This window comes from Corvus moneduloides, chromosome 10 (genome assembly GCF_009650955.1).
Source record: "Corvus moneduloides isolate bCorMon1 chromosome 10, bCorMon1.pri, whole genome shotgun sequence".
Taxonomy (NCBI): domain Eukaryota; kingdom Metazoa; phylum Chordata; class Aves; order Passeriformes; family Corvidae; genus Corvus; species Corvus moneduloides.
In genome coordinates, this window is record NC_045485.1 from 3,816,460 (window position 1) to 3,840,781 (window position 24,322).

The window sequence follows — 24,322 nt, forward strand, 5'->3', positions numbered from 1 at the left end:
ATGGTGACAGGGAGCACTCACACAGCGGTGATGGTCGCCACAGTTTTGAGGCTTGCCGGGTTGCGGATCATTTTGTCCAGGGTGTTGACGATCTCGGTGAAGCGCGGGCGGGTGTTGCGGTCCTTCTGCCAGCAGTCCAGCATCAGCTGGTGCAGGGCGGCCGGGCAGTCCATGGGCGGCGGGAGCCGGTAGTCCTGCTCGATGGCATTGATGACCTGAGGATGGATGAGGACGGATGAGTGAGGGGGAAAGTGGATGAGGGACTCGGGAGGCTCCCTGAGCTGCCTGTGCAGGCAGAGGGGCTGCAGGCAGCCGGGAAGGCACGGCCAGCCCAGCTGATCAGCAGCCAAGGGAGCGGGAGGAGCCGGGGGCTCCGCGAGGTTAATCTCCGCTCTGATGCTCCGCGGCTGCAGTTCCTCCCAGCAGAGAGCTGCCACTCATTATCTCGGCGGATCTCGCCGGAGTACAGCAGTCACACTTCCAAAGCTCCTTCCCTGCTTGTAAACCCTCTGAACATTTTCAAAGGCCCTGCAGCTTGCTGAAGTCCAATTACCAGCCCACTGGCTTTTCTTCCCAATTTCCCTCCTTGCTCACCAGCCTGTTTCATCTCCAAACCAAGTGCTCCCAAGGCTCCTGGAAGGAGCAGAGAGCCCTTCAGGCAGGGATTTCTTTTGGGAATGAGCACCCCCTGGCCCCCAGAGCGGTGTGGATGACTCCCAGTGCTTACGTCTTGGTTGGACATGTCCCAGTAGGGCCTCTCCCCGAACGACATCACCTCCCACATGACGATGCCGTAGCTCCAGACGTCGCTGGCCGAGGTGAACTTGCGGTAGGCGATGGCCTCCGGCGCCGTCCACCTGACAGGGATCTTCCCCCCCTACAGAAAAAGGGACTTCAGCTGAGAAATGTCTCCCTAGGTAGAGGAGGCTGGATGCCCACAAGCCACAGTTGTGGGGTCATCCCACACACCCCAAACCATGGGTCCCTGGGGACCCCATCAAGGAGTGGGCAGGTGGCACCCAATGGGATGAGGAGGCAGGAGCCATAAACAACTCCATGAACGTATCTTGTACCTGCCCAAAAGGGCTTAGCTGAACAAAACAAATGGGTTTAGCCAAGGATTTACCCCACTGACTGACACCACCCCACTCCAGCAGGACCCAGCACATCAGTGGCCTGTCCCCCAGGCCCCTTGCCAGGGAGTCACTAGGTGACAAGGCTAAGCATGACTGGGCTAGTGCTCGTCACAGGTAAGGAGCCACAGGCATCCCCATCCCTCAGCCTTCAACAGAAACACGGCTGAACTGAAAGCATCCTCTACAGATTTATCTGAGCTCCCACAGCTGCCAGAAGATCCTTCCAGCCCTGCTTTTGGAGTAGAAGGCAAAAAGAAAAACACCTTTAAAACCCAATGGAAAGCACTGATGTAGGAAAGTGCCTTTGGCAGAGAGCTCCTCATTTCTCCCAAAGGCTCAAAATCAGGCTCAGCATCTCAAGCCACCCCGCCAAGCCAGGGCAGGTTGCAGGGCCAAAGGCCATGCCAAGGGCGCAGGGATGTGAGCAGGGGCAGCACGCACAGAGGGATTGCTCCCTGGAAAAGCTCCATCAAATAACCACAAAAAAAGCCAAGGGATAAGGAAAACCACAGACACGCACGGGAATTTTCTGGGGGCAGGACTGCTCTGTAAATCGTTTAGCACAATCGTTTTCCGTAGCCTTTCCGAGGACGCGTCAGCTGCTCTTGAAGGATGAATGGCAAAAAATTTGATTTGACTAACTACAAATGGAGAAATTAACTGCTAGGTTGTTTTTCCTGCCTTTTCCCCAGAGCGAAAAGACTGCTGTGGGAGGCAGAGTGATGCAATCGCAGGCACAGCATCACTTCCCAGCTGCCGGGGAGATCTATTATGGCCTAAATTAAATAAAAACACAGATGAGATAATCTCTTTTTATCTCTGAAGGTGGGGAAAAGACTAATTCATGCCTCATCTCAGCAGCTACCGCTGGGGTATTTGAAGGAAAAATAAAAGCTGGGTGTCTGCTCAAAGGCTGCTGCCTGCTGGAAGGGTCTGGGCAGGGAGCGGGGCAGGTACCGGGGGGACAGGAACATCCCATTGAGCAGGGGAGGGACAGTGAGGGGCTGCAACTGGGCCAAAACATTGAGTCAGCCTTAAAGGCATGTCCCTGGCTTTCCCATTTTGGCAGCAGGAGCCAGCCCTGGCACCTGGGCACAGCCCAGCAGCCCGAGGAACTGCTTTGGCAGGAGCTGGTGCAGCCTCGTGCCGGCACCCACTGCACGCTCTTCTGATTAATCCATTAGATGAGGCCAGCGAGTTGCTCATCCCTTTCCCCTCTGACCATCCTGAACACCTCTCAGGGGCTCACAAGCAGGACAGTGGCCATGCTGGGGAGCTGGGGGTCCCCTGGGGTAGCCAGGAGCAGGGGGAGAACAGAGCTGCCATTACCTACAAATGAGTTAATCAAGGAAGAGAAGGGTGGCTGGGGAATGGCAGAGCTCCCGTTAGGCTTGTCTCTTTAATTTATGCTTGGAACAAGTTTCCAGCAGGGAAAAGCAAACCAGACCTGGAACACTGGGGGAAGGGGAGTTAAAACACCAGGAGTTGCTGTGATCTCCCTGCCTCCCCTTCCTGTCTCTCCAGGGACTCCTCTGTGCACCTTTCCTCCACAGAGGAGAGGGAAGAGCCTTATCTGGAAACTGCAGAAGGCAGAAAGGTGCTTAAGGGAGGAGGGAGCTGGAACACTTCTAAAAAGGAGGAAGAGAAAGGAGGGAAAAGAGGATAATTTGTGGAAACCACAGCCAGGACCTCTGGATCATGAACCTATGTGGTGGGAACGCTCATGAGGTGCTCCCACCCATGCCAGACTGTACATCCAGCACCCTTCTGCCAGGTTCAGCAGGTGCAGGGCACAGGGAATGCCAGGGAGGAGAACATCCTGTGGGAGGTACCTACCAAGGAGCTGGTGTAGGTGGGGTCAGACGTGTCGTCCTGCAGGTAGCGCGAGAGGCCGAAGTCGGACACTTTGCACACCAGGTTGCTGTTGACCAGGATGTTCCTGGCAGCCAGATCTCGATGCACATAATTCATCTCTGCCAGGTACTTCATCCCAGCAGCAATCCCTCTGAGCATTCCCACCAGCTGGATCACTGTGAACTGACCATCGTTTTGCTGCGACCAGAAAGAGCAGGCACTGGGTGAACATGCAGACCCCACAGTAGCACCAGGGCCACTCACCCCGACCTCAGGAGGATGCTGCACCTCCCCAGAGGACTCCAGCTGCCCTGCCTGCTTAAAGCAGAGGCAACCACCCCAAAGCACACATTTTCGAGATGTATGGCACACTCCAGCCAGCTCCCAAGTTAAGCAAACAGGCTGGGATGTACAAACAGCACACCAACATCCCATTCCCAAATCCCACGGCCCACGTGGCCCCGCCTCGCCTCACCCGCAGGAAGGAGTCCAAGGCCCCGTTCTCCATGAACTCTGTGATGATCATGACCGGGCGGCTTTTGGTGACCACCCCTTCGAGGCGGATGATGTTGGGGTGGTCGAACTGCCCCATGATGCTGGCCTCGCTCAGGAAATCCCGGCGCTGCTTCTCCGAGTAGCCGGCCTTGAGCGTCTTGATGGCCACGTAGATCTCCCGCTTGCCTGGCAACTTCAGGCGCCCTTTATACACCTCTCCAAACTCCCCTGCGAGCACAAGATGGAATCATTTCGGTTGGAAAAGACCTCCAAGATCACTGAGTCCAACCTTTGATCAATCCACGCCAGAGCTACCACCTCCTCCTCCACACTAAACATTGCAAAGAGCAAGGGGGCCTTGCCCAGCCCACTTGTCCTCTTTCAAAGGGCCAATGTCTGCTGCTGGGGACATGTTTAGGTTTGCAACCTTCTCCAAGGTGACAGACACAGGCAGAGGCTGCAGCCGCCTGTGCAAACCCCCACAAGGAGATTTGCAGGGAAAGTGCATCAACATTTAAGAACTACCTCAAATACCAAGTGTCAGCATTGACAATCTCGGCTGCCTTTCTGCACATCACTTATCTTGGGGTGGGAAATAATTGGGCTGTTTACATTGCTGCTCTCTGATTTAAAATACAGAGAAAGCAGGACAGCTTTCACTTCACCAAAGCCAGATTTGCCTGTGGAGGGATTACATTTAAGCCACTTTTGCAGCCACTTTGCCTTGACGAGCAGTGATACATCACTGAACCTGATCCCAACCAAACTGACTCATTGCTTCCTCACAGCTTCCCCTCCCCGGCTTCTCACTTTCTCCTCTATGAGTATGACACAGTTATTTAAAAATGGCAATAGAACAGCACAGATCACACACACACACATGCACATATGTGTATCTACACACACATATGGGAATATGGCACAGACTACAGTGAGATCGGGCCTTTCTTGTTATCTCATGGAAAAGCCACATGGGAAATCCCAAGAAGCCCCGTGGTCAGCCAGTGAATACATTCCTGGAGCCTTTCCCACCTCAGAGGAACTTTGAGAGCATAAAACAACCTCGTGTCCACCCTAGCCCCTCACAAACCCAGGAAAGCTTGATGTTTCAAGGCTTCATTGAGGGCTTCCAGGTGAAGGACCATGTGTGTTCCCCCACAGAGCTGCTCCAGGTGGGTGCCCGGCCACACAAGAGCAGCAGAGAGGGCAGAGAAGGATGGGCAGCAGGAGACAGAGAGACCCACCTGCCCCAATGACTTCTTCAATCTTCACAAAGGACACATCGATCTCCTTGGCGAACTCTCGGACGGCTTCGTTGGGGTCCTCGTAGGTGAAGGGGTCGATGTAGATCTTCATCCCCGGAGACCCTTGTTACAGGGACAACAGGGACAACAGCAGAAGGGAGACAATTACAGAAACAGAGTTAATAGAGTTGTTTGGGTTGGAAGGAGCTCAAAGTACCCCCATGAGCAGGGACACCTTCCACTAAACCAGTTTGCTTCAAGCCCCACCCAACCTGGCCTTGAACAATGCCAGGGATGGGGCATCTCCACAGTCTCTGGGCAGCCTGGAAAACCAAGAACAGGTGTACCATGGCCAAGGACTGGAGACCCTTCTGTCCTCACACTCTCCACTAAGTGGCTGCTATCACTGTGCTCACCTTCACAGACCCTTCTCATCCTCTTTGGGCCACCAATTCACCCAGATCTCCCCTGAACCTCCTCCTCTCCCTCTCTGCCCTCCTCTCCTCCACCATTCTCCTTCCTCTTCCTCCTCCCCGGCAACGGGAGCAGTTACAGACCTGAACTACAGCGCACCGGCTTTACGGTGAAGGCTTTATGAGGCTCCACGCCTTAGTGAAGAAATATTTATTTACCCAAAAAGGCCTCTGATGGCTTTGTGGCGGCTACTAAATTGACAGAGTGCAGCAATTATAACCAACAAGCTGGATGGATCCGTGAAATACGGCTTGGCTGGACGCCGGGACACGCGGGAGGTCCCTCACCCGGGGCAACGCGTGGTAGCAGGATCTGGCCACGCTGCAGGGACACACACAAAGTGGGCTCTTGCCCCTTTCCAAGGGGGAAAAAGCAAAACCAGCTCCCCAGACTTCCCAAATGGGGTTGCAGACATCGAGTTTGGATGCCGGGGGCTTGCGGAGCTGCCAAGGGGCATGGTGGTGGGGCACGGTGAGGTCACAGGGCTCAGCGGGACACCGGTGTTGTACCACCACCCAAAAGGGACCTACAAGGGGCTGTGGTGTCCCCCTGGGCGGGGGTCAGCTTCCTGTGCCATTTCTCACACAAAAAGGGGACCATGGATGGCACAGCAGCCCCTCAAGGTCATCTCTGGTGGAGACCAGGAGGGACATCACTGCCTGGTCCCCTCCCTAAGGCATCTCGCCCTTACAGGGACTAACAGCACTCAATTACACTGCTCAGGACCTTTTCAAGGCCATGATTCCATCACACTGGTGCTTCCCAGAGCCCTTCCAGAGCTGGCATACAGATGGATGCATGGACCACAGCATCACCTCTGCACCAGGAATCTAAATCCGCTCCCAGCTATGAAACAATTCAGGAGAAGGCATGAAAGCCTCTCAGTGGGCACTGCTGGTGCCAAACAGCCACCAAGGGAGAGCTGCTTGTGGGGCATCGAGGACTCAGGAGGGACCAGGCAGGAGCATCCTCACCCCCAAAAGGGGCCTTTGGGGCAAAAGTTCTGCACCTCAGAGGCAGGGAAGGCTGCAATGAAGCCATCTGTGCATCTCCCAGTTCATAAATCCCTTTATGGCTCTGTCTCATACACTTTAACTGCCCCATAAATTCTTTTACAAGAGCAGCTGATGCTCCATCCAGGATTACAAAGGGATTTACAGGATCGTAATGGAGACTGGCTCACTGATCAAAATATTGAAAAAATAGAGGAGAAAACAATGCCCAAGTTTCCTGTCCGCTGTCAACACAGGCTGGTTTTCAAACACCCTCTGACATGCCCCAGGCTCTGTCCACAGGCTCAGTAATCAGCAGGATGAGCTCCCCCCTCATCCTCATCCCATCCAAATGAGGGATTGGCCACCCAAACCCATTCCTCATCTCTGATGAGGTCAGCCCCCGGCTCACCATTGCCACACCAGCAAAAGCTGGGTGAAATTCTGGGTACCAGAGCACACCACCAAAGAAAGGCACCCGTGGTGAGCCTGCCTGCAAAGAGCTTTGTGCTCTTAAAATCATCCCAAGAATCCTGAAAGCTGGATTAGGCCATTTTTCACTGCTGCAGACAATGGCAAATTTTTTATCACTCTTCAAAAGTTGAAGCGCTCTGCACCACGACCCTGACCCCAGTGTCCAATTCCTTCTGGCATCAAGTTTCCCTGGCAATAAATATCATGGGGACAGAGAAAAACCCTTCCTGCTGAATTGCTGCTGCTTCAACAGGGCGTTTTCCCAATTTCCCCAATCTCAAAGCTCCCAGCAAAGCAGTGGAAGGGATAAACCCTGAAAAATTACACCCCGAGAGACCCTGTCTCACCCCAAAACCCACTCAGAGCACTCTGCCAGCAGCAGGTGATCCTGGGGTCCTGCCAGAGGGATGGCAGAGCTGCTCTGGGAGGCTGTAATTGCCATGCCACTGAGCACACGGTGATTTGTTCCAGAGGATGCTCTCATTACTCCAGCAGTTGCTCATCACAAATTTCCCACCTGTTTTGCTCCAGCCTCTGCACTGACGGAGCACCCGGGGGCTCACTAACCTTGGCAGAGTATCACTGGCACCCTGGATTTCTGACACCAGTCCTCACAGCCCCCAGGTTTAGAAACCCAGGACAGGCACATGCTTCATTGCTTCCCTACCTAGGCTGAGCATCCTGGATTTCGGGGTGCTTGGGGCCAGCTAGGGATGCGCATGGGGTGGGGAATGCTTCAAAACAGGGGGAAAACGTGAAAAATCAGTCTGCCTGCAGCCTGACATGAGTTTATCCATCAGGCATCAAATAAATCTTGCCCTGCCCCCCCACAGTGCAGAAACGTGGAGAAAAGAGGGAGGAAAAGCACAGCTCCATTGCATTTCGGGATCACCCGGTAATGTTTGGAAAACAGTTTATTGTTTGCCAGGAGGTTCAGGGTCCCCCACAGTGCTGCCACCATGTTGGGAGGGTTCAGTGTGATGCCAAGAAGGTCTAAAGAGATCCAGTGTGCTTTGCTGGCTTGGCTGGGCTCTCCTGCTTGTCTCCAACCCCTCTCCAGACCTCCTGATTTTCTCTGCCAGGCCGACTGCTCCATGCCCATTCCTCCCCTCTGCTCACCCATACTGCTCCCTGCCTTTCCCACCCATCCTTCCTCCACCCCTGCATCCCACACCTCTTTCCCCCAAGCAGGCACCCAGGACCCAGAGATGGTTCTTCCCACAAGGTAGCAAATTGTACCTGGGAAGCATCTCTAGGAGAGCGTAAATGGGATTTATTTATGGGAAAATCCTGCCCCCCAAAGCTGCTGTTTTGCTGCTTTATTCTCATTTGCAGTGCTGGCTGCTGGAGGGGCACCAGAGCAGCCATTCCACACAAATACACCTGGAATTAATTCTGGTGCACAGCTCCACCGGCCGCAGAGGTCTCCTAGGAAAAGTTCAGGCTCTCCTAATTGTTTGCCAAGGGGATCAGCAGCCCAAAGCCAGTTAAATGTTCCCAGTCACTGCCTGCACATCCTTCCCCGAGCAGGGGACAGGGCAAGCATCAGCCACGCAGCCAGGACAGCAGCAGTGCCAGCCACCAGCACCCACACCCCAGCTGTGCTCCCAAAACCCAGAATCCCCCCAACAGCCCAGCCCCAGTCCAGGCCCAGGGAGAGCCCGTGGCAGGAGATCAGGCGCACATCCTCCCTCTGATCACCACCTCTTCTCCTTCCTTTCCTCCTCTGGGAGTCTTCACAGCATCCTCTCCCCATCCCTTGCCCCCTACATCCTCCCTGCCCCTGACATCCCCCCAAATCCATCGCCATCCCCGAAATCCCTCCTGGTACTCTTCTTTTCCCACCCACAGTGCTGCACCTGCCCTCCCCCACACCCTGTCAGACACGTGTGGACATCTCCCCTCCCACCCTATGGTCCTGCCCATCTGCCACGGGGGTTCCCCCACCCCACAGCCCCCTTGGAAGGGGATGAGTGGGGCACATGCCGGGTGCAGGCTGGGGAGCGTCTGCCCCGTCTGCTTTTCCCGCGTGTGCTGCTCACCTCTGCCGGTGCTGTAGTGCTGCAGTTTATCGCTGTACACCGCCTCCTTGCTGTAGGCACGCTTCCTGCCAGAACAGGGGACAGAACAGCCAGGTTCACGGATCAGCAGCTGCTGGGGGCCCCAAGCCGCTCCCCTGCCAGCAACACTCCATCAGCAGCGGCATCGTGCTGCTCCCTCTGGCAGCACGGGTCCCCCATCCCGCCTCTCCGACCCCTAATCTGCATCTTACCACCTCCACCTCCCGGGGACACTGATCCCACAGGGACCCACCTGCTGCAGACGATGGAAATGGCCACCAGGGAGACGATGAAGACCACCCCGGCCGCTGCGGACCCCGCGATCAAAGGCAGCTGCTCTCTCAGCTCTGACTTGTAATCGTCTGCGAGAGAAGAGGGACAGGGTCAGTCCTCCCTGGCACGTTCAGGGAGCGAGAGCAGCTTGTGGGAAGGGATCCCCTCCCATTCCATGGGTGCTGCTCCCAAGGTGGTGGGACAAGGGGGATGCAGGCAGGGGGCTCAGCTGAGGCAGGCGATGAGCCCATGCCATATTGCACTGGGTAGGACTGCCATGCTCGGCTCACACATCTTTGGCTTAAAGACAGGGGAGAGAAGATCCTGGAAATAATGGCAGACCAATGTGCATGGACCCAATTTCCCAAAGAGATGAGGTTCACAAGGGGGTTTTGCCCATGGCTCTGGCATTTCCCTTTCCTCAATAAATTCATTTATTGAGCAACCTGATCTACCGGAAGGTGTCTCAGCACATGGCAGGTGGTTGGAAGGAAATGAGATTTGGGGTCCCTTCCAACCCAAACCTTTTTGAGACTCTGTGATTTCAACCTGTTGGCCACTTCGACCAATTTTAACATGGGGTCTCACAGACACAGAATTCCCACAAGTCGTAGGAAAGGAAGAAAACATCATTAATAACCAAGCCAGCCAGAGAATGCTGTGCCAAGGCTTCACCCAGACCAGACATCAGAGAGTCCCCTGCACAATGGTGAGCTTTGGGAGTGAGGCTCAGGAGAACCCGGGAACCCTGGCTGCAGGTCTGCTTGTAGGTTTTAATATCTCAACGTGAGACAAGTCCTTTCACAGAGCCACGGCACCCACAGCATCCCTTCCCCACTAAGCATCCCTCCAACCCCCTGCATCCCTCGGAACCTCCTCTGTCCCCTCAGCCACCCCCTGCATCCTTCAGCAGCAGCAGGCTGGGAAGAAAGCCAAGGTGGCACTGGGAGGACTGGATATGCCTGGGGGAAGCCCAAAAAAATTACTGGCACCCTCCATGTGTCTCCCCCATTTTTCACTGCCCCATCAGTGGTGTAGGTACTCTCAACAGGCAGTATCCAGCAGATCCCACACTCCTGGGGCTTCTGTAGCATTCCAGAAATACTCCTCCCTCCAGCTGCCCCAGAGAGGTCTGCCAGGCTGTGCCAGCAGCCACATGCAAGGGTTAAAATAAAACTCATCCAAAAGAAAGCATTTAGCACCCTTTTATCTGTATTTTCTACTCTGCAGTTAATTACTGGCAACTAGATTTATCTCCTGCATGCTGCTCAAATCCTGAGAAATTCTCATCTAACAATCAATTATTATTTAATAACCTACACAATCCATTCTTATTAAATTTCAATTAATTGCTTATTTGAGGCAGGATTTTTCTCCTCGCTTCTCTAATCCTGAATATTTGAGGCATTGGAGGGGGGTTTATTACCATTTCCTTCCCTTTGGTCTCCCGGCATGGTTTTCCTCTTCCCACCCCAGCTGGCACTCAACATGAATGCAAGCATGGGGTGACCCATTTTGGGGAAGAAGAAAAGCTTTAGGAAAGAAGAAAAGCTTTAGGAAAGACAGGCAGTGAGGCTGGGAGCCACGGATGCCACCTAAGCAGAGAAGGAGCCACGCCAGCAGCAACAGGGAACGGGCTCTCAGCTGCCCCAGGGCCAGGAGGACCTGCTTCACTCCCCAACTTCTGGATTAGTCCTGAAGCTGGGATTAATGACAAACCCTCCCCTGATTTAGTAGTTTCCAAAGGAAGCCAGTGTTTGTGGGTGCAGGGAAGGGCCAGAAGAAGCCACGAAGGTCATGAGCTGGCCCAACACACCCTTTTGGCATGGGAAACGAGCTTTCACATGGGTCTGACCGCCCCAGCTTTGCCCCAGCGGCTCAGATGGACCCCAAGCATCGCAGGGAAGCAGCCCAGACTCCTTCCTCCAAAGCTCTGCAGCCCTCCTCCCACCCCATCACACCGTGCCAGGGGGTTCCGTGTCCCCACAGCTGAAGGCACCAGAGCCAGAAATAAACAGCGGGGGAGCTCCCGGAGCTGGGCGCTCCTGCCGCTGGCGGATAACGAGACACCACCGCAAATCCGCCGGCTCCCGGCACAGAGGCTCGGCAGCCAGGCCCCTTTATCCCCCCTGCCCGGCGCACTCACCGTCGGTGAGGGTCTGGAAGCACATCTTGCCGCTGTACTTGCCGTAGCCGGCCACGGTGCGGGCGCGCACCTGCACCACGTACACCATGCCGGGCCGCAGCCCCTCCAGCCGCGCCGTGTTCGTCTGGCTGCGAGCCATGGACGAGTTGTACTCGTTGTGGTCCTGCGGGCACCCCGAGAGAGCCACGGTCAGTGGGGCGGGGACAGCGGGGGGACAGCGGGACTGCAGCCCGCCTGTCTGGGTTGAGGGGTTCGGCTGCTGGGGGGGGGGGAAAGGAGAGGCTCTGGTTCTGGTTCAGGAGCGTCTCTGGCACAGAGGATCCCACAGGAAAGGCTGGGAGAATTGGGATTGTTCAGCCTGAGAAGGGCTGGGGTGATCTAATTGTGGCCTTCCAGTAGTTGAAGGAAGCTACAAGAAAGATAGGGCTGGACTATTTATAAGGGCCTGGAGGGACAGGACATGGGGGAATGGCTTCCCACTGACAGAAAGTACGTTTAGATGGGATATTGGGAAGAAATTCTTCCCTGGGAGGGTGGGGAGGCCCTGGCACAGGGTGCCTAGAGAAGCTGTGGCTGCCCCTGGATCCCTGGAAATGCTCCAGGCCAGGTTGGACGGGGCTTGGAGCAGCCTGGGATAGTGGAAGGGGTCCCTGCCCATGGCAGGGGGTGGAACAAGATGAGCTTTAAGGTCCCCAGGCCATTCCATGATTTTATGAAACAGGACCCACAAGGCACCTCCCAGGTGCCTCTCAGGTGGCCCCCTGGTCCCACCAGAGCAGGGAGCATGGAGTAGCAGAGGGAAACAACAAGATCATCCAGAGCAAAAATAATTTATGAACAACAAATTCCTCATCTTCAAATGATTGATGTCCTTGTGCATTTCAAAAACATCCCACAGTTACGGAAACCTCGTGTCCCTGCCCACAGCACGGGGGTTGGAACTGGATGATCTTTAACCAAAGATCCAACCTAAACCATTCTGTGATTCCACAAAACACTATAATGTGCCCTGTGAGACCCTGCTCAAGCAGGTTCAAGGGCAACTCTCTGCCAAGATCCCCAGCCCCTGCAGCCCTGCTCTGCCGGCACAGGTCCTTGGCCTAGACCTTGGTGGAAACCTCAGGCGTCTCCGCTCTCATTTGTTACCACGTTCCCCAGTGCTCTGCTGGTGAGAGGCCGCTGGTGAGATCATCTAATTATTCACACTTAGAGGAATTCATTAGAGCTGGCGAGACACAGGAGGGATGGAACAGCTTGGGCCGGGCACGGTTCATCGCAGGGGTTGGGAGCGTGTCCCCTGCAGGGCAGGACAGCTGCCAGGGACAGGAGCAGTGAGAGGCAGTGACCCGGGGCAGGGACAACCCCCATAACCTTCCCTGGTCCTCTCCAGCTCCCTCCCCTCCTCCGTATGCCATCCCCATGATTCAGGTCCTAGCAAATACCAGCGCCAAGGCAGCCACGGGCACTGATGTGCTGGACAAATGCTGCCAGGGGGAAGGAATGGCTCAGGTTGGACAGGGCTCTGAGCAACCTGATCCACTGAGAGGTGTCCCACGGCAGGGGGGTGGAACTAGATGAGCCTTAAGGTCCTTTCCAACTCAAGCTGCTCTGTGATTCTCATTCTGTGATTTAGCAGCTGCAGTCACAACTCACTCCCACCTTCTGGAGGCAGCTCGGGTGACCTGGTGCCTGTCCCACCTGGCCATTCCCAGCAGAGCCTGTCTCAGAGCCTATTGATGTTCCCCGTGCCCCAGCCCAGCCCCCACGACAGGGCTCCCCCGGGCTCACCGGGGCCGGCCTGGAGCCCACGGTGCTGCCGACGTCGGGCGTGCAGATGCGGCTCAGCTTCTCGTAGTAGCGGATCTCGTAGTCCAGGATGATCCCGTTGGGCTGCTCGGGCTGGGGCCAGGACAGCGTGATGCTCCTCATCGTGGCACTCACCTGGTGCATGATGGGCACGGTGGAGGGGGCTGCCGAGGAAGCGGGGAGCGAGGGAAAATTAATGGAGAGGGGTGGGAAAACTGGCCCTGAGAAGGGGGAAAATCCCCACGGCATCCTGAATCTCCCGTGCCTGTGGCTGGCTTCCCCACGGGACCAGCTTGCTCGTTAGCAGTGGGAAGACCGGCGTCTCAGCAGCTCTACATGGAAGCAGAGCAGCAAGGCAGTGAGGGAATTCTGCTGTTTAATCCAACTACTCCCTTTAATTAGGGTCTTGGAAATCCTTGGTGTGGCTTCTCCCTGGGACTGCTTGCTCCAAGGATATCTCCCGTGGTGGGAGAGACACAGCAAAGCTCTCCCCAGCGGGGTAGACCAAGGTTTGGTGACAGGGTCCAGCTCCGTGTGACATCTTTTGCTGTAACAGCCTCTCTGGGGAGCCAGCACTCAGCACCCAGGGAGCTGTGCCACAACTGGCACCCCACGTGCTCTCAGGAATGGGCTGTGGGAGCAAAAATTTGCCCACCCTGAGGACAATGACAGCAAATCAGGGCAGGGACACGCCAGCCCAGCTTTGGCTCCAGAGAAGCTGCTGGGACTGCTCTTAGGGGCTCTCAGGGGATGCTCATCCTCAGCACCCAAATCTGCTTCTCCCAGGAGAACAGCAACACTGTCCTTCCACCATCAGGGACACTGAGCCACTAAACCAGTCAGGAGACCCTTTTCCAAATGCTTTGTGCCCTCCAAGCTGTACTTACAAGGGGCAGAGCCAGCCAACACAGCCCTAATCCTGCACTTACTCCTAGCAAAAGAAAGGTATCCAAGTCTGTCCACACCCAAAAGGACACTGGCATGACCTGTCCACAGAGTCAGCTCCCAATCCAGCCATCTCTGCCCTCCTCCTCCTCCTCACCATGCCCACAGTACAGGCAGTGCTGGGAAGGGAAAATGCCTTCCCTGTGTGAACTCAGGGAATACCTGAACCCGGCACAACCAGCCTGGGGCACGGGATCATGCCATGGAGGGAATCTGGGGGTGGCAGGAGCCCCGTTTCTCGTGGTTCCAGTGGGAAATGTGGATAGTTCAGCATTGCCTTTGTTTACCCAGAATACTTAATCCTATTTTTTTTTTTTTTTTTAATCTCTCCACATCTGCTCCAGGAAGATGATCGTGGGCTGAAATTAAGCACTCAGCTTGACTGCTGCTTTATTAATTCCCATTAGCTTGGATGGGGCTGGGAAAATGGTTGGAAAACCCCACTGCAAAGCCAAAGAGATTTTAGAGGGAGAGCACCAATGCCCTGGATATCCCTGGTGCATTTCCATCAGGTTACTCCACAGCCCAGCATTTCCATGTTTGTAATCAGCCTTTGCAAGACAAGCAGGGACCCCTGGGATACAGACAGACAGATGAGGGTGACCTGGCTGTTCCCAGCTCCCCGTGGTGGGCGAAGAGCTAAGAAACACCCCAAAAATCCACCCCAGGAAAAAAAAGGCCTGGAAACAAGAGGCAGGTTTGGCTGCACATGGTTCAGCAGACAGTGATGCCAGCCAGGCACAAGTGTAGATTTGTATTCCCTGGAGCCAGGAGACTGAAATGTTTACACTGGTTTACACTGAAATATTTACACTGAAATATTTACACCAGGTTTCTCCATTGTGCTATCCAGAGGGAGCAGGATGGCAAAGGCTGCCTGGCCTGGCACAAAGCAGGAGTTCCCATCCCCTTTTTAAACCCAGAGCACACGGGTTTCCCTCTGATCCTCAGTGCAGCCCAGGACCAGTTTCCCCCTTGCCATCTGCACACCCACCCCACCAGCATCCCTGTTTGACCCAGAGCTGCTCATTCAGCTCCTGATGCCTGACTGGGGAGAGGAAAGGGAGCAGGGGAGCCTGGAAAAGGAGACAAGAGGAAAATGATGGCAGAGGGATGTGCCAGAGGAGACAGAGCCTGGACTCAGCCCCGGCATGCTGCTCCCTCTGTGCTGTAACACAGTCAGACTGCATTCCAAGGCTGGATTCACCCCATCTCCCTTCCCCCAACTGGGAAAAGGGGCAAAGTGGTGATGCCATTTCACCCCCAAGCAATCTAGAGGGGGATAAAAGCAGGTATCGGATATCCCTCCCACAAGCCAACTCTCACCCTGCCCAGGGCACAGGCAACCATTCCTCTTCCCCCCTCTTCTCCTGGCCTTTCTGCCCACTCAGGGCTGGGGGCACCACAGCCATCACACACCCTCACACCCCGGGAGCCTTTCCTTTGGGACACAGACCTTGACTCCACACGGAGCCTGCAGCGGGCAGGGCACAGCCAGCCTGCGCGGCGTCACGGCGGGACTCACCGGCCTGGTTGGTGGTGATGTTGACGGAGACGTGCTGCTGTGGGAAGGGGCTCTTGCTGGACACGCCGTTGACGGCCTGGATCTCAAAGGTGTAGGGGGTGTGTGCCCACAGGTTGCTGATGAAGACGCGGGTGTCGGTGAGCCCCAGCTGGCGGGGGACAAAGTCCACGTTGTCGTCGCAGCGGGAGCAGGCGCGCCGGTCCGAGCGGCACTTCTTGCACACGATGTTGTAGGTGACGTCGTCCCGGCCGCCCGTCTCCCGCGGCGGGTGCCACTCCAGGATGATGGACGTCTCGTTGACGATGGAGATGACGTTGCGGGGGCCGGATGGGACACCTGTGGGAAAGGAGAGGCATTGAGACAGCTCCCTGCCCTCCTCTGGAGGCTAAGGACACCCCAGGGATCGGCACTATCCATCACCTCCTCCCTCAGGGAGGGATTTGGTGTCCACAGCTTCGCTTAATTCAGGGTCAGACTTTCCAAACTGGCAACACCAACCACCTGCACTGCAAACAAGCTTCCCAGATGGAGATGAGGACTCCCATGCCACAAAACCACTGAAGTCTCCAAAAAAACCTCCATGTGGAACGCACACAGATCCAGCCATGAAGATGGACCCATTTCAATCCCATCGGGAGATGCTGAGATAACTGAAGTGCCCACGTGGAGAAGCACCTCGAGCAGATTATCCCAGCAAGAGAAAAGTCACTTAGCCAGCACCATGGAGAACCAGAGGAGTAGCAGGAGAAGAGAGAGTCAAAAATGGAAAGTGGTTATTAAGGGTTGGAAGGTTACCAAGTTGGAAACCTGGGAATTTCCCAGCATGGAGGAGAGCCGGCACCACTCCACGGTTTGCAAGCAGCTCCCATGTTGGACAAGAGACGAAAACTGCATTGATCAAACCAGCCAGGAGCCATGGCAAATGCTTCGGAGGATGGGAATTGAGCGCGGCTCCGATTGCAAGCGCTGCTGGATTGGGGCTGCAGTCTGCTCAGGAGGAACCCAGGAGAGCATCACTGAGGCACAAACACACATCTGCACTGATCTGGGGAAGGATCTGGGGTCAGCCAGGACGGCTCCGCAGCCAAAACCACAAAATTCAGCTGCTGGGTTATATTAAATAAGGAAAGCAAGGAATTCCTCATGCTGGCTGGGCTGGGGGCTGCACTTCCAAGAAAGAAAAAGGACTTTGCCATGATACAGGGAGCAATAAAAATGATGGAGGACTTGACCTGCAAGGAAGGGTTAAGAGAGAGAAGCACGCTCTGTCTTGGGGAAACCTATCCCAGGGGAGCCCTCCACGTGTGTGTGTGTGTGTGTGTGTGCGCCAGGGAACATCGTTAGGGCTGTGGATAAATCAGCCCTGTTAGTGGCCGGGGATGGGCTGGACAGGGACAGATTCATCAGCACCATGGTGACGTGCCTGGTGGGATGGAGAGGTCATTCTGCATGGAGACACTCTGGGAGCCTCCCTGAGCTGCTGCTGTGGATAATGCGGATGAAAGATTTTGTTCAAATGCCCAGAGAAATGACAGCCTTAAAAAAGTAAATTAAGATAATAGAATTCCATTGCCTTTAACCCTTTTCCTCTTTAGGAGTAGAAGTGTCTGTTGTGGAGCAGTCACCAGTGCAGCATCCTCAATGGAAAGGGCTGTCCTGGACCTGAGGCACCGCAGCACTGCCAGGCTCCCCCGCGGTGGAGGTGCCAAAGAGAGTTACAGGAGGGTTGTAAGGCCCACAGCAGGGGCAGGAGCAGGGAGAAGGACCTTGATTCCCCAGGGGAACAAGACTGCAGGACTCACAAAGGCTCAACGGGATCAATATTAGTGAGTTACTCTCAAAAATCTGCAACCTGTCTGGATTAAGGAGCTTTAATCCAAATCCTCCCTCCATACCTCAAGCAGATAGTATCTTTTCAAGAAAAAGGAAAAAAACCCTGTATTTCTTCCCTGTCCCAGTGGCAAACTGCTGCCTTCCCAAATTCCTCCCACTTTAATTGCAGCCCCTTCCCTCCTCTGCAGGGGCCCAGGAACTGCAGGGATCACCCTTGGAAGGGTTCCAGTCCAGGGCACTGCCTGCAGCTCCACAATGTTATGTACTCCTCTGGCACAGAGAACCTTTGTGGGTGAACAGCTGGCACCTCAAATTGGAGCAGTGCAAAAGCAAGCACTGACAAGAAGAAATAAAAATCAGCAAAGAGACTTTTTTCCCGGTATTCCTGTAGCTCAGCACTGCTGTAAATCAGTTATGTAACAACACATAATAAAAATCTGTAGATTATCTGTAGTTTTGCAACCTGTCTGAGAGCTCAGGTGATCCAGCAAAACACACAAATCCTTTCCTTGTTTCCAATGTGTGCTTTGGGCACTTCCCAGTATGCAGGGTCCGGAGCATCCACGTGCTAATGCTCCATGATGGGCTGCTTCAAGGGCCTGGAGTGTATCTGGAGGGGAGTTGAGGCCTGAGTTCCCAGCAGGCTGAAGAGCACAGCAGCTCTTTCCTGTCTCCTGGGCTCTTTTCCCACCAAAAGCCAGGCTTGAGGACACTGCTGCTGATGCCATGAAGATTTTTGCCTTTTCTTTTATACCCCTGTTATACCTTTTTACAACTCCTGCATTCTCAGTGCTTTTTCCCTACATTCTTGGACTTGTTTGTCAAGCTGAGAGACTCAACATTTTAGAAGCTTTGTAGCCAGGGATCAGTGTGCCCCAGAGCCCAAGGTCCTCTCCAGAACACATTCTGTAAACCAAGACAGAACCATCCAGGGGAAGGTTCCTTGGGGAGGGGGGCTCGCTTGAGCCTCTCCTTGGGGAATCTTTGATAGATCTGCTAATTAGTAACACCTATAATGTTATACCCGATCTTTTGGGGTGGGCATTTGGCGGGGTGCATTTCAGTGCATATGACCTGGACGTGTGCACCTAAGGATCCTTAAAATAAATACCAAGGTAAAATCCCTTTTCCCCTTCTAACCGTGTTTGACTCTTGATTTTAAGACCAGGAAAAGGCATCACTGCCATGGCAGGCAGCTCGGGCAGGCAGCCGAGCAGCGACGCATCGCTGAATACCAATGCTTAATGCAGCCTTCCCCCTATTAAAAAATACTCCATCTGCAAGACTATGAACAAGACAGCCAGAGCAGATAACTTTAAATCCTAATCTATCCTGGGGACTATCTCCCTGCCATCACCGCCGCTGCCGGGCTGATGGATAAATTCCAGAGGCTGCCAGCAAGGTGGGATGCGGGGCCACCCCACCCCTCCGCCTTGCCCACCCAGCCGCGCTCTCGCTCCCATCCACCGTGGGACGGGGGGAGAAAATAAAACAAACTCTGCATGGATTGAGACTTTATCCCCACTGCTGCCCCAGGGGCGAGGGCAGCGAGGCCCTGCAGCCGCCCAGCCCTGACCCCGTACTCACTGGTGCAGGCGGCGGCCGGCGGGTCGAAGTCCGCCCGGTAGTAGCCATTGCGGCAGGCGCAGACCGGCGAGGCCTCGGCGGTGGAGCGGCTGTTGGTGGGGCACGGCACGCACAGCCCTGCGCCCTGGCTGGCCTTGAACGTCCCCACGGGACAGGCTGCAAGAGAGAGCAGAGCAGGTGGGTTCTGAGCCATTCTGGGATGCAGGGAAAGCAGGTCCTGTCATTGGAATGGGGCAGGAAGAAGGAGAGGAGAGGAGAGGAGAGGAGAGGAGAGGAGAGGAGAGGAGAGGAGAGGAGAGGAGAGGAGAGGAGAGGAGAGGAGAGGAGAGGAGAGGAGAGGAGAGGAGGGGAGGGGAGGGGAGGGGAGGGGAGGGGAGGGGAGGGGAGGGGGGGGGAGGGGAGGGGAGGGGGGGGGAGGGGTGGGGAGGGGAGGGGAGGGGAGGGGAGGAGGGGAGGGGAGGGGAGGGAAAAGGAAAAGGAAAAGGAAAAGGAAAAGGAAAAGGAAAAGGAAAAGGAAAAGGAAAAGGAAAAGGAAAAGGAAAAGGAAAAGGAAAAGGAAAAGGAAAAGGAAAAGAACAGGGTGAGGAGAAGGTGAGGAGAAGGAAAAGAACAGGGTGAGGAGAAGAAAAAGAACAGGGTTAGGAGAAGGAAAAGAACAGGGTGAGGAGAAGGAAAAGAACAGGGTGAGGAGAAGGAAAAGAACAGGGTTAGGAGAGGGAAAAGAACAGGGTTAGGAGAAGGAAAAGAACAGGGTGAGGAGAAGAAAAAGAACAGGGTTAGGAGAAGGAAAAGAACAGGGTTAGGAGAAGAAAAAGAACAGGGTGAGGAGAAGGAAAAGAAGAGGGTGAGTGAGAGGAGACACAGAAAAGCTTCACACTTGTATTAGTGCTAAATGGGGTAGTACCTTCTCATGAATCTAGGATGGCCAGAATTTTCCACGTTGGCCATGGATTACTCCTGAAGCCACTAGACAAACACTGCAACCACATAGCAATGATCTTTAGTCAGGCAGAGCAAGGGGGCTGCAGTAGCTGCTTCACTCCCTACTGCTCGTACCCAGGCAGGGGGATGGCAGGGGGCTGTGGGACCCCCATCCCCAGCAGCACCCATGGGGACATGGGCAAGCAGGGGCAGGACAGTGCTCCTCTTCTGCAGATCTGAACGGTGCCTGTCCACCACCCCAACAGCCTGGCTCAGGTTCCACAGCTCTTTTTCCATGCAAAATTTAAATATTTAATTAAAAAGTCGGTGTGACACTCATGAGAGTGTGCTATGGGTCCATCCCGTTAATCCCCCACAGCCTGCGGCTGGAGCTGCCCAGACTCCAAGTTCACTCAAGCAGGAAATGGCAACTAATTCATAACAGAGGAGATGCTCCAGTTACAGTGAGGGTTTAATCAGCCACAGGGGAGGTTTCATTAATCAACCATCTCGCTGCTCTGCGGAGAGAGGGCGAGGATGGAGTGACAGGGATGGGTCCCTCATCTCCGCCCCACCCCACCCATCCTCACCAATGGGCACTGACGAATGGATGCTCATCCATCCCTGACATCCAACAAAATCCGACGGAACCAAAGGCTGCAGAAGGGAATATCTGTATTTTGGCACACGTACCCGAGGGATCAGACCTCCATGCAGCCCAGGAGAGACTGTTCCTGGCCTCACACCAGGGTGGTCCCAGCCCGATTTGGCTCCCAGCTCTGGCCCTGGGATGCCATCCCCCCCAAGGCACAGCTCTGCAGAGAAACACGCGACGTGTCTCATAAACACGGCGATGATTGAGATAATGGAAAGTGCCTCTTAGCCCCTGTCTGCTGCATCAGGATATGAGGCATCTCCTAGCAGCCATGAAGAGGAAATTAATAGGAGCAAGCAGGAGTAACCACTTTGATGCAATTTCCTTGGGAGATAGTGGACCATCTAATCTTTATTGGAGCCCTTTAACCTGTCATTCAAAACTCATGAAGGCCTCCTGCTCACACAGCCTTTCCAGATATTAATAGATGATAGAAAAGAATAAATCAAAACAATATTTTACAATTTTATTATTCAGGAGCTCTTTTGCCGCCCCACAGCCTGAGGCACACAGCTGGCTGCAATGAACTGTCTCTTTGCAATGGCCCTGCCAGCTGGGTGAGGACGTGGCATTCCAGAGGAACCAGCCACCATCTCCCACTGCCCTTCCTCTTCCCCACCACAGGAGGACTGCCAAGTCCTCCACATCCCACCACAGCCATCCCATGCATGTGGCATCTTAAGGAAGCCCATAACCCACCACCTCATGCGGTGGGCAGTGAGACACACGGGGTCACCACGCAGTCCACAGCATTTGAAGGGGACCTTCAGGACGCAGACCCTTCCCCCCCACACACATACACAGCCCTATTCCCAAACCAGCACAAGGAGGCACAGAGCTACACAGACACACGAGGCAGGAACCAACAACACCACAACTGGACACCAAGGCTTCGAGTGTATCTCCAGCTCCTCACCTCTCCCTTCCCACCATCACCTCCCCATCATGTCCCAGCAGCCTCATGCTCCCACTGGCAGGGTGAGCATCCATGAGACGTGCAAAGGGGGACCTGTGGGCTCTGGAGCTGGAGGATGTGTCAGAACACACCTGAAATGTGCCAGGCTCTTTGGAGGGGCAGGAAGGGAACCAGGGAACAGTGGTACCAGGGAACAGCCACCTGTGTTTTAAGGGAAGAGGATGGAAGGAGGAGGATGAGAGGATTGCAGTGCAATGAACACGCCTCAGTTTTAAGCTTGAGGGCATGTCGGTGGGTTGGTTGAAGAGGTTTGTTAATGTTTAATTACAATTAATCCAAGTGATGCTTTGTCAAAACACCTGAACATGGCACCCTGCAACCCAGTGTCCGCAGGTTTCCGTTATCACTTTGCTTTTCCACAAATTCCTATAATCTGCAGGCACGTGGCTCTTAATTGCTATTATTACCAATTAGCTTTTCTCTCCTGTAATTACACTGTGCTTGCCTAAAGCCTCCCACAGTTTCGGGGAGGTGGATGCTTTCTCCTCTCTCCCAAAGCTGCCGTGGGTGCAGCACTCCCCTCTGGCTGCTGCCTGTGCGTCCCCTCTTTCTGGGGGAGCTGAACCATGAGCCTCATACCGAAAGCACAGCACAAACCCCCAGGGCCCTGCAGTGCCACGGTGGGATCCATAATCCTTCACACGGCAAACCCACAGTCCGAGGGCAAGGCTCAGATGGAGGGAGCAATAAGTCACCCCACTAATGGCCAGTGCAACATTTGCCTTAATTTAAGGGCTGCTCCAAGAGCTTCCCAGAGCTGGCAAGGCCTGCATCCATGACAGTGTGTCAGACAAGTGCAGGATGAGGCTCTGCCTCAGCTTTCCCTGTGGGAAGGGGCTCTTTCTGCCAGTGCCCAGGCTGCAGCACAACCTTCAGCCCGGAGGAGAATTAATTGATTGTTGATTATGGGGGCTGAATAAGATTAATGATGTGCTTAACTATCCACTTCCTCACATTTAGGCACCAGGGGCGTGTTTGTAAATGCTGGGGCACAGAACTCCTCCATGCTGCTCGGCAGGGAGGATGCTCAGCACTTAACCCCCCCACAATCCAAAGCTGCCCACAGATCCATCATCCTGCCTGCACACCGGGAATGCTGCACATCCCAGGGGTGAGTTTGCCAGCAGGACCCCTTTTCCGGGGCTGACATATCTGGGGGTGGGAGGGAACATCACTGAGGGGCTGGTGAAACTCAGGCTTCTTGCAGGGAGACATCATCAGTGGAAGTTTGGGGGAAAAATAGCTGCAAGTTGCCCTTGTGTCCGAGGGGTGATTGAAGGATGTGGCCACAGGGCTGGATACTACTGGGGGCTGCCAGCCAGAGCTGATCCTCTCCTACTCACCCCAAAGGCTCAGAGGAAGGATGTGTCACGACTCACGCAAGGCAAACGCCCAGTGAAGGCACCACAAAGCTGTGGCCCCACTGCCACCTCCCTCTGCAGCTCCCAGAACCACAGAATCATGGAATCACAGAACCACAGAAACATGGAATCACATCATCTGAGAATCACAGAACCACGGGATCACATAATCACAGGACCACAGAATCTGAGAATGCCAAAACCACGGAATCACAGAACCACCAAATCTCCTGAGTTGGAAGCAACCCCCAGGGCTCATCAATCCTGCACCCCACCAAGCCCACCCTGCATTGTCCAAAAGCTCCTGGAGCTCTGGCAGCCTCGGGGCCGTGCCCATTCCCTGGGGAGCCTGGGCAGTGCCCAGCAGCAGGATGGACTGTGGAAGCACTCGTGGCACACAGCAGCACTGCGAGGGCTTTCTACTGCTTAACACTCTCCTGTACCCTGCATCATTGCATTCCAGATGCCAGGAGTCCTAGAAAGAGCCAGAGATAAGCAGGATCTCTCGGCTCATCCATCCCTGCTCCTGCCTGAGGCAAGCCACCGTCATAGCCTCTGTGGGAAGGGTGCAAGCATGGGGATATTCAAGCGTGGGGGCATCCAAGTGTTTCATTCTCAAACTAAATCCTCTCAGTTAGCACCTGGAACTTGCACTTTTTAATTACTCTCTCAGGGAAGCTTAAGTCAAAAGGGAAAAAAAGAAGAAAGGAAGAAAGGAAGGAGACATTGCCCCTACATTAACTTGCTCTAAAGCTCCCTGGGGAAGCAGAGTGGCATTTTTCCTTTGCAGACTTTAAAATAGGAGCTTCTCCAAGGAATTGAAGATTCAGAGCCTTGACCTGCCCCAACCCTCGCTGGAACCCAGCAAATCAAGCTGGCAGTGCCTCATCCTTCCCGTGCCCCTCTGTCCCTGCTGTGGCACAGCTAACCCCATTTTCCAGGTATCCCCAAATTCACGCCTGTTTTGGATTCCCTTTTGGGTCCAGCGCCTTTCCAGGGCAATCCCAGCGTCTTCAAGCACACCTGTGGCACTCTGGCACAGCAGGTGATGAAAAGCTGCGTTAGAAGCAGCAGTGCTGCATGAGATGATGCCCTCAAGCAAGCTGGAGGTGTGGAGAGCACTGTCAGGTGCAAAGGCACTAAAGAGCCTGGATGATCCAGCCTTGCTCCAAAAAGACATGTGGAAGCACCTAGCAGCACCCTCTGGGAGATGGGCAGCAGGGTTTGAGGACAGCACAGGTCAGGAGAGAAGGAGGAACTGTGGCTCACTGCTTTTGCAGCCTGCTGGAAAAAGATTCAAGGCTCCCCTTTCTGTGAATAATAGTTTATCCTTAAGAAAAAATACTGGCTCCTCAGCCCAACACCTTCTGCACAAGGTTCACAATTTTTTGGTGAAACCCCCCCAAAAAAGAGAGAAGATGCCTGCCAGAAACGCCTTGTGCGTTTCGTAGACACCATCGACACAGAATCTATCTTTAAATACATTAAAAAATGAAATAAGAAAAAAACCCACCAGTTTTTCAGCCTTCAAACTGGTTAGCTCCAGAGAAGGGTGTTTTAAAATG

General features: G+C 54.5%; 1 protein-coding gene across 1 annotated transcript in view; it reads right to left on the reverse strand.

The window, feature by feature from the left end:
• The window catches only part of EPHB1 (EPH receptor B1), an 80,562-nt gene that overhangs the window by 11,690 nt on the left and 44,550 nt on the right, over positions 1-24,322 (reverse strand). Inside the window, exons 4-14 of the mRNA XM_032119624.1 lie at positions 18,845-19,000; positions 15,425-15,760; positions 12,937-13,118; positions 11,149-11,311; positions 8,983-9,091; positions 8,712-8,776; positions 4,730-4,852; positions 3,466-3,713; positions 2,973-3,188; positions 728-877; positions 22-215 (exon numbers count right to left, since the gene is read on the reverse strand). Of these exons, the coding sequence (XP_031975515.1) occupies positions 22-215; positions 728-877; positions 2,973-3,188; positions 3,466-3,713; positions 4,730-4,852; positions 8,712-8,776; positions 8,983-9,091; positions 11,149-11,311; positions 12,937-13,118; positions 15,425-15,760; positions 18,845-19,000 (1,942 nt within the window). The remainder of the gene's footprint in view (positions 1-21; positions 216-727; positions 878-2,972; positions 3,189-3,465; positions 3,714-4,729; positions 4,853-8,711; positions 8,777-8,982; positions 9,092-11,148; positions 11,312-12,936; positions 13,119-15,424; positions 15,761-18,844; positions 19,001-24,322) is intronic.